We start from the raw sequence: 10834 nt of genomic DNA on the forward strand, positions 1-10834 counted from the left end.
TCCTAACACTTATCCTTCCCTCCAACCCTAACACTAACCCTTCCTAACACTTATCCTTCCCTCCAACCCCAACACTAACCCTTCCTAACACTTATCCTTCCCTCCAACCCCAACACTAACCCTTCCTAACACTTATCCTTCCCTCCAACCCTAACACTAACCCTTCCTAATACTTATCCTTCCCTCCAACCCTAACACTAACCCTTCCTAACACTTATCCTTCCCTCTAACCCCAACACTAACCCTTCCTAATACTTATCCTTCCCTCCAACCCTATGTAACGATAAGTCGCTACATAGAACAGAATTCCCTCTAGGCGGGACTTTTAAGGACAATAAATAAATATAGGTATAAATTCAAATGAGTATATAGAAGAGTACAGAGAGAAAAAAAAAAGAAATTCTAATAAAAGATATTCTAATTGTAATAAATTTTGTATTTTTTGAGAATTTCTTCCTTTTTTTTTCTCTGAACTCTTCTATATACTCATTTGAATTTATACCTATATATATTTATTGCCCTTAAAAAAAGTCCCGCCTAGAGGGAATTCTGTTCTATGTAGTTCATTACCAAAATGATACTGAATGAAGATACATCAGCTTTCCTTGTCGGGGATCTGCACTGGAATTTTTGACATAAAGGGGCTGATTTACTAAAGCCGGAGAGTGCAAAATCTGGTTCAACTCTGCAAAGAAATCAATCAATTAAAAACTTGTTATCCACTTCTGGACCAGGTCTTTTTTCTGACACTTGTTTACAAGTTAAAATCATTTTTTTTTTTTAAATAAAAAATAACTTAGAACCCACAAACATTATGTATATACATATCTATCTATATATATATATATATATATATATATATATATATATATATATGTATATATGTGTATATATATATATATATATATATATATATTTTTTTTTTTTTCAGCAGAGACCCTAGAGAATAAAATGGAGATCGTTGCAATATTTTTTATAACACCATATTTGCGCAGCCCTCATACTAAAGCAATTTTTTGGGAAAAAATACACTTTTTTACATAAAAAAATAAGAAAACAGTAAAGTTAACTTTTGACATAAAGGGGCTGATTTACTAAACACTGAGAGTGCAAAATCTGGTGCAACTCTGCAAAGAAATCAATCAATTAAAAGCTTGCTATCCACTTCTGGACCGGGCCTTTTTCTGACACTTGTTGTTTACAAGTTAAAATAATTTTTTTTTAAATAAAAAATTACTTAGAACCCCCAAACATTATATATATACATATATATATATATATATATATATATATATATATATATATATATATATATATATATATATATATATATATATTTTTTTTTTTTTTTTTCAGAAGAGACCCTAGAGAATAAAATGGAGATCGTTGCAATATTTTTTATAACACCATATTTGCACAGCCCTCATACTAACGCAATTTTTTTGAAAAAAATACACTTTTTAAAAAAATAAGAAAACAGTAAAGTTAGCCCAATTTTTTTCTCTAATGTGAAAGATGATGTTACGCCCAGTAAATAGATACCCAACATGTCAGGCTTCAAAATTGCCAACGCTCGTGGAATGGTGACAAACTTTGGTACTTAAAAATCTCCATAAGCGAAATTTTAGAAATTTCTACAGGTTACCAGTTTAGAGTTACAGAGGAGGTCTAGGGCTAGAATTATTTCTCTCACTCTAATGATCGCGGCAATACCTCACATGTGTGGTTTGAACACCGTATACATATGTAGGCGTGACTTGCGTATGCGTTCGCTTCTGCATGCGAGCTCGGAGGGATGGGGATCGTTAAAAAAAATGTTTTTCTTTTTTTTCTTATTTATTTTACCTTTATTTTTTTTTTTTACACTGTCCCTCGGGGTGGGGCGCTTTAATTTTTTTTTTTTCCTATTTATTTTATCTTTTATTTTTTATTTTTACACTGGTTTTTTAAAAAAAAAAACATTTTTTGATCACTTTCATTCCTATTACAAGGAATGTAAACATCCCTTGTAATAGAAATAAGCAGGACAGGTCCTCTTTAATGTGAGATCTGGGGTCAAAAAGACCTCACACCTCACATCTACACTAAAAAAGAAAAAAACAAAAGTCATTTTTTTTTAATGATGAAAAAAAATGGGCTCTTTAAGTCTGTTGTTAGGAAGTGACGTATGACGTCGCTCCGGTCCTCCAAGGCCATAGAGTGGAGTTGGGGCCATGTTGCCCTCACTCGACTTCCTGCCTCAGAGGACTGAATCCTTTTCCCTGCTACCAACGGGTCTGGTAAGCGGGGTAAATGACCAAAAAACGGCGGGAGGAGGGCACCTCTTTTGCCGCCCATAAGGGTGATCCCGCAGCGAATCTGCCGCTGGGACCACCCTTATGTTGAAGCGGTTTAAAAAAATACCGGGGTTATGGCAGCCATCTGCTGTCATAACCCTGGCATTTAACGTCAAAGTACCGACGAAAATATACGGTGGGCGGTCCAGATGTGGTTAAAGCTTAATTCAATAAGCTGATGTTAGAAGCTGATTGGCTACCATGCACAGCTGTACCAAAATATGAGTGCCTCAGTTTTAGTAAATCAACCCCAAAGCTTCTCTAACTGAAAGCTATACCCCATACAAAGGTTCCCCGCAACCTAACCCTCCCATACCCTAAGAGCTCATTCACACCAGCATTGCTGTCTGAAGAGTGTTCTGCATTCATTTCGCTCTTCAGAGAGCATTTGACAGGTGGTGAGGAGGCATTGTATTCTGGGCAGTTGCTGAGTGGCCCCCATTTGCCTAAATGGGTTGCAATCAGGGGGTGAAAGCACCAGGGGTATATTTCCTGTAGTATCCTGGCCGTGGTATATATACACCTGACCAACCCCAACAACCTCCAACCCCAACACTAACCCTTCCTAACACTTATCCTTCCCTCCATCCCTAACACTAACCTTTCCTAACACTTATCCTTCCCTCCATCCCTAACACTAACCCTTCCTAACACTTATCCTTCCCTCCAACCCCAACACTAACCCTTCCTAACACTTATCCTTCCCTCCAGCCCTAACACTAACCCTTCCTAACACTTATCTTTCCCTCCAACCCTAACACTAACCCTTCCTAACACTTATCCTTCCCTCCAACCTCAACACTAACCCTTCCTAACACTTATCCTTCCCTCCATCCCTAACACTAACCTTTCCTAACACTTATCTTTCCCTCCAACTCCAACACTAACCCTTCCTAATACTTATCCTTCCCTCCAACCCTAACACTAACCTTTCCTAACACTTATCCTTCCCTCCAACCCCAACATTAACCCTTCCTAACACTTATCTTTCCCTCCATCCCCAACACTAACCCTTCCTAACACTTATCCTTCCCTCAAACCCTAACACTAACCCTTCCTAACAGTTATCCTTCCCTCCAACCCCAACACTAACTCTTCCTAACACTTATCCTTCCTTTCAACCCTAACACTAACCCTTCCTAACACTTATCCTTCCCTCAAACCCTAACACTAACCCTTCCTAACAGTTATCCTTCCCTCCAACCCCAACACTAACTCTTCCTAACACTTATCCTTCCTTTCAACCCCAACACTAACCCTTCCTAACACCTATCCTTCCCTCCAACCCTAACACTAACCCTTCCTAACACTTATCCTTCCCTCCAACCCTAACACTTACCCTTCCTAACACTTATCCTTCCCTCCAACTCCAACACTAACCCTTCCTAACACTTATCCTTCCCTCCAACCCCAACACTAACCCTTCCTAACACTTATCCTTCCCTCCAACCCTAACACTAACCCTTCCTAATACTTATCCTTCCCTCCAACTCCAACACTAACCCTTCCTAACACTTATCCTTCCCTCCAACCCTAACACTAACCCTTCCTAACACTTATCCTTCCCTCCAACCCTAACACTAACCCTTCCTAACACTTATCCTTCCCTCCAACTCCAACACTAACCCTTCCTAACACTTATCCTTCCCTCCAACCCTAACACTAACCCTTCCTAATACTTATCCTTCCCTCCATCCCTAACACTAACCCTTCCTAACACTTATCCTTCCCTCCAACCCTAACACTAACCCTTCCTAACACTTATCCTTCCCTCCATCCCTAACACTAACCCTTCCTAACACTTATCCTTCCCTCCATCCCTAACACTAACCTTTCCTAACACTTATCATTCCCTCCAACCCTAACAAAGAAAGGTCCAGAAAGACATATATGAGCGAGTTTAGGGTGGAGGAACATGACTGGCCTGCACAGAGTCCTGACCTCAACCCAATAGAACACCTTTGGGATGAATTAAAGCAGGCCTTCTCATCCACATCACTGTCTGACCTCACAAATGCGCTTCTGGAAGAATGGTCAAACATTTCCATAGACACTCCTAAACCGTGTGGACGGCCTTCTTAGAAGAGTTGAAGCTGTTATAGCTGCAAAGGGTGGGCCAACTCAATATTGAACCCTACGGACTAAGACTGGGATGCCATTAAATTTAACGTGTGTGTGAAGGCAGGCGTCCCAATACTTTTGGTAATAAAGTGCATATAACACGTTGCATTGGTGTGTGTTGAAAAAATTAGGACATGTTACATTTTGCGCAGTGTTTTGTAGCGCCGTACTGCATTGCATAGAAATACAGTACCAAAGGCCTACCAGTGCATGCACAATAAGCATGCGTTACCACATGTGCTATGGTGCAAATAAGTCCTAATTATGAAAAATATAAATGAAAGCGTGTAAAATAAAAAATACATTCATATCGGATAATAAACCAATATGGTAACTCTAATACACTATTTTTCACTGTAGGGAGCGTTTAACTTTTTTGATCCAAAATGTTCATCCCAATAACAAAGTCCTATACAGTCCAACTTGTTTCCCAAACGTTGGCCCTTTGAAGGCGTCCAGCACTGAAAACAGACATAATACACACAGTTCTATATCATGGATATGAAGAAATACAAAATTCAAAGTCCTACAGGGATGCTGAGATATGCATAGAATACACAGGCGCACAATGGCGCGTCTGGTGAGGAGTGGGGGGTCTATTGATTGCTGATGTCACGCATTCGATCAGAGTCCCCATTGGAGATCTCCGGAATATACATCACTTCTATGGCACAAAGGGGCCCTGATATACATACGCTGAGCAACCCATAATAAACAGACTGACCCATACAAATCCCTCATCCACAACAATACAGGAATCACAACACATCCTCCGCTGGGCTATTCATACCGCACTTCTACCAATTCATCCCACTGCTCAATTATTAATTGGATATGGATACGTCAAATGCTATTATCTGCCATCTAACAATCTGAGCTGGAAGACCAGACTGGTCAAGCAGAAATCATTTTTTTTATTAGTATCTAATTTACACGCATATCTATCTATACACTGTATATATATATATATATATATATATATATATATATATATATATATATATATATATCTTTATATATCTTTATATATACATCATCTATATATCTATATCTTTACATATACATCATCTATATATCTATATCTTTACATATACATCATCTATATATCTATATCTTTACATATACATCATCTATATATCTATATCTTTACATATACATCATCTATATAGCTATATCTTTATATATACATCATCTATATATCTATATCTTTATATATACATCATCTATATATCTATATCTTTATATATACATCATCTATCTATCTATCTATCTATCTATCTTCTATCTATCTATCTATCTATCTATCTATCTATCTATCTATATATATATATATATATATATATATATATATATATATATATATATATATATATATATATATAAATAGATAGATAGATAGATAGATAGATAGATAGATAGATAGATAGATAGATAGATAGATAGATAGATAGATAGATAGATAGATAGATAGATAGATAGATAGATATACAGTATCTCACAAAAGTACACCCCTAACATTTTTGTAAATATTTTATTATGACTTTACATGTGACAACACTGAAGAAATGACACTTTGCTACAATGTAAAGTAGTGAGTGTACAGCTTGTATAACAGTGTAAATTTGCTGTCCCCTCAAAATAACTCAACACACAGCCATTAATGTCTAAACCGCTGGCAACAAAAGTGAGTACACCCCTAAGTGACAATGTCCAAATTGGGCGCAAAGTGTCAATATTTTTTGTGGCCACCATTATTTTCCAGCACTGCCTTAACCCTTTTGGGCATGGAGTTCACCAGAGCTTCACAGGTTGGCACTGGAGTCCTCTTCCACTCCTCCATGATGACATCACAGAGCTGGTGGATGTTAGAGACCTTGCGCTCCTCCACCTTCTGTTTGAGGATGCCCCACAGATGCTCAATAGGGTTTAGGTCTGGAGACATGCTTGGCCAGTCCATCACCTTTATCCTCCCGGTGGGTAAAGGGGGTAAAGGTGATGGCCTGTCCCCTTTTTTGGGTTGTCCCCAGAAAAGTAATAGAGGGGAAATCTTTCAATAATTTTCAGCGATTTCCTCTCACTTCCTGTTTGGCTATGGGACAAGAAGTGAGGGCAAATCTCTGCAATGGGACACACTGGCGAAAGAAAATCTACCAGGGGTTATAACTCTCTCCCTTACTCTATCCAAAATGAAAAAAAAAAAAGTTTTGCCTATAGTTCTACTTTATTGCATTCTATGCATTAAGGTAAAAAACCATTTGTTCTGCAGGAGCCCACCAACCTTCCCATCCCCTTATTCTTACCTGAGCCTGATCTCCTCCAGTGACGTACACAAGAGCAGCAGCTGTCTCCCTCCTCATTGGGCAGATAGCAGCGGGAGCAATTGGTGTCAATAGACGCAGACTGGGTGGCTCAGGAACGAGCATGCATGGCTTCCCCCGTGAAAAGTGGCTTTCCATGGGGGCACTCGCCTGCGGGGGGGCCCTCAGAAAAGGAGGGTAGGGGTGCTGCTCTGTGCAAAACCATTACACAGAGCAGGTACATGTAACATGTTTGGTATTTTAATTTAAAAAAATATAAAACACAAATGTTTAATGTTGCTGTAACCACTTCAGCCCCGGAAGATTTTCCCCCTTAATGACCAGGCCATTTTTTGCGATTCAGCACTGCGTTACTTTAACTGACAATTGCGCGGTCGGGCGACGCTGTACCCAAATAAAATTGAAGTGCTTTTTTCCCCACAAATAGAGGTTTCTTTTGGTGGTATTTTATCACCTCTGCAATTTAAATCTTTTGCGCAATAACCAAAAAAAGAGCGACAATTTTGAAAAAATAAAAATATATTTTTCACATTCTGCTATATAACATTCCCAATAAAAAATGAAAAAATAAAATTTTTCATCATTTTAGGGCAATTTGTTTTCTTCTACATATTTTTGGTAAAAAAAATATCCCAATAAGCGTATTTTGATTGGTTTGCCCAAAAGTTATCGCGTCTACAAACTAGGCGAAAGATTTATGTAATTTTTATGTATTTATTTTACTAGTAATGGCGGCGATATGTGATTTTTAGCCCGACTGCGACATTGCGGCGGACAGATCGGACCCCTAACTGACATTTTTGACACTTTTGGGGAGACCAGTGACATTACTACAGTAATCAGTGCTAAAAATATGCACTGTTACTGTAATGACATTGGCAGGGAAGGGGTGAACTCCGGGGCGATCATAGGGTTAAGTGTATCCCTAGGGGGTGTTTTTTAACTGTGGGGGGGGGGGGTGGGCTTGTGGAATCAACACAGAGACCTGTGACCCTAAATAGGAGGATCAGAGGTGCTCTGAGTGAGATTTACTAAAGCTAGAGAGTGAAAAATCTGATGCAACTCTTCATAGTAACCAATCAGCTTCCAGTTTTTTTATTGCCAAAGCTTAATTGAACAAGGTGAAGTTGTAAGCTGATTGGATACCATGCAGAGCTGCACCAGATTCTGAGTGCTCCAGTTTTAGTAAATCTCCCCCTCTGTGTTCATTCCAGAGAGAGCAACGTTCTGCTGTGTTTACAACAGCAGACCGTTGTTCTCTCTCCACGGGGAGCAATTGCGGGTGCCCGGCGGCAATCGCGGCCGCCGGCCCCGTGAGTCAGCTTCCCTGCTGGCTAATGGGGGCGTGAGCGCGCCTCCGGTGGCGCGCACGCGCCCCCCAGGAGCACTCCTGCGAACCGTTGTACAGTATGGCGGTTCGCACAGCCGATCCGGCCTTCTGCAGTATATCTGCGTCGGGCGGTCGGCAAGTAGTTAACCTAATGGGGTTCATTTACTAAAGGAATGGAGCATGTTTTCTTTGCAAAAGAACATCCAATTGCAGGCAAGGAAAGTTTTTGTTTGCACATGATTGGGTACTTGGGTGATTGGTTGCGCGATTGGAAACTCCTTTAGTAAATCACTCCTATTGCGTGTGTGTAGGGGAAGGGCCCGGGGGAGGGAGGGGGGGTACAGGGTAAAGGTCAAAAAGTGTATTTGTTTTTGTTTTATACTTTTTTGTTTATTTTATTGATGCTTGGCGTTTTGTCACAAAACAAAAAGAGATGCCTTCCGCTCACATGTGGGCGTAGCGGATCGCGGGCAGAATCCCCACGATTCTGCCCGCGATCCGGAAATCATTGCAAATCGCGGGACGCCTGTGCAATGCCCGTGATTTGCAATGGCACCACAAATACCTAATCGCGGTAACATCGCGCAAACAGAATCGCGGGACGCATGATGCCCAAAAAAGGTACAAAAAAGGTACAAGAGCTTTCACCGCAATTCTGTTTGCGTGATGTTACCGCGATTCGGCAGGCAGAAATTGCGGCAACATCGCACAGCGTTTGGGGTGCCATTGCCAATCATGGGCATCGCACAGGGGTCCCGGGATTTGCAATGATTTCCTGATCGCGGGCAGAATCGCAGTGATTCTGCCCAAGATCCGCCACGCCCACATGTGAACGGAGCCTAAAAAGTAATGTACCCTTTTGGCCACCTTTTTTCATAATGTGAAAAAAGAAAAAAAAAAACAGTGAAATTTTTGCATTATCGCCCAATCATATTTCAATCTATTGTAAACAACTGAAAGATTGATTCTGATTGGGTTATTGCACCTGGTGCTTTCCGTATTCTAAATAATCCATATACCTGAAAAACAAAAAGTATTATCTTTACAGAACAACAGCCGTCTCAGCCAAATTATCTTTTACAAAAAGTATTTATTGATTTTTTTATATTTGACTTTTTGTATATATTATCGTTCAAAAAGGTGCAAAAGCAGAACAAAAAACAACAAATAGAACAAAAAACAAAAAACAAAAAAACACTTTTCATAGAAAAGAACTGTCAATTTCAGCACTTTTGCCAAAACTTCCCAACACATAATAATCAGACATGAGACGAGCGTGCTGTCCTTCGCTGAAGGGAAATGGCTCCATCTGCATGTCAACAAAATCACCATACTTCTTTATGTTTACCGAAAACCTAGACAAAGGATGCACCCTTCGTTCACAAAATACATTCGCGATTTAAGCAGGAGCCCAGAAGCATCGTCCTGTTTTACCCAATTAACATTTGATTTACACTTCAGGCCAAACATTAGTAGAAGTAATATCTACGTTAACGGATAAGGCGATACAATAGGCGTAATTTTCTGCTCAATTTTCTGAATTATAAAGATGCTTACGGACGATTTCTTTAGACGCTTGAAGACACAAGGACCTAGCCAAGATTTCTTGGAATGCTCCAGTTCTTGGTTGCATCATCTGTGTACAAAATAATTAGTGTGTGTATAACACACAATTGTGTCCTTGTGAGAAATAAAACCCAACAATAGATAAATATATTAAATTTCTAATGAAAAAATAATTTGCTGTCCTGGAAGACTTTAAATGTGAACATTCGCTCCTTCTTTTGCAGCCTTTTAGGTATTTTTGTTGTAAGTTTGTGAGTCCTGATATCAGTCGCTCAATGCACAAATTAGGCGAAAGGGTGGCCAATTTGTTCACCATGGCCGCCACAAATCTGCTGCATTGCAAGCCTGTGCTGCCTGTTTCGCTCCTTGGTTAAAGTTGTCGAGAGGATGGCAAATATTCTCCTTTGCGGACCTCAATTTGTTGGGGTCACTCCAGAAACCTATTGACATATCTGAGTATTTGTTATTTGGAGGAAAGCTTGCATCCTTCATCATTGATGATGGGAAAGCTGGTTTACAGGGAGCCATGGCTGTAATAGAAGAGACAGAGGGGTGATTAGTGCCACTGAAATAAGACATTATATAAAATGTTATATCATTCCTTAACATGGCAGAGGTGGATGGGGAAGTAGGTCAAATTTGTAACTAAAGGAAACATTGGGTGTTCCTCAAAACAACCCAGCCCAATCCAATCTAATTTAACTCAACACAATCCAACTTAATTTAAGCCAACCCAATCCAACCTAACCTAACCCAACCGAACCTAACCCAACCCAACCCATCCAAATCCAACCCAATCCAACCTAACCAAATTTAACCCAACCTAACCCAACCCAATCCCACCTAACCTAACCCAACCCAACCCATCCCAATCCAACCTAACCCAACCCAACCTAACCCAACCCATCCAAATCCAACCCAATCCAACCTAACCTAATTTAACCCAACCTAACCCAACCCAATCCCACGTAACCCAACCAAACCCAACCCATCCCAATCCAACCTAACCCAATCCAACCTAACCTAACCCAACCAAACCCAACCCAAAATAACCTAACCCATCCCAACCCAATCTAATCCAACCTAACTGAACCTAACCTAACCCAACCCAATCTAGCCAAACCCAATCCAACCTAACCTAGCCCAACCCAACCAAATCCAAC

General features: G+C 40.0%; 1 protein-coding gene across 1 annotated transcript in view; it reads right to left on the reverse strand.

Annotated features, from left to right (window-relative positions):
• Positions 1–9601: 9601 nt before the first annotated feature.
• The window catches only part of LOC309567694 (transcription factor HES-5-like), a 3969-nt gene continuing 2736 nt past the window's right edge, over positions 9602–10834 (reverse strand). Inside the window, exon 3 of the mRNA XM_082273132.1 lies at positions 9602–10201. Coding sequence (XP_082129258.1) covers positions 9981–10201 — 221 coding nt within the window. The 3' untranslated portion in view covers positions 9602–9980. The remainder of the gene's footprint in view (positions 10202–10834) is intronic.

The sequence above is a fragment of the Pelophylax lessonae genome (genome assembly GCF_965119305.1).
Source record: "Pelophylax lessonae genome assembly, chromosome: 12".
Lineage (NCBI taxonomy): Eukaryota > Metazoa > Chordata > Amphibia > Anura > Ranidae > Pelophylax > Pelophylax lessonae.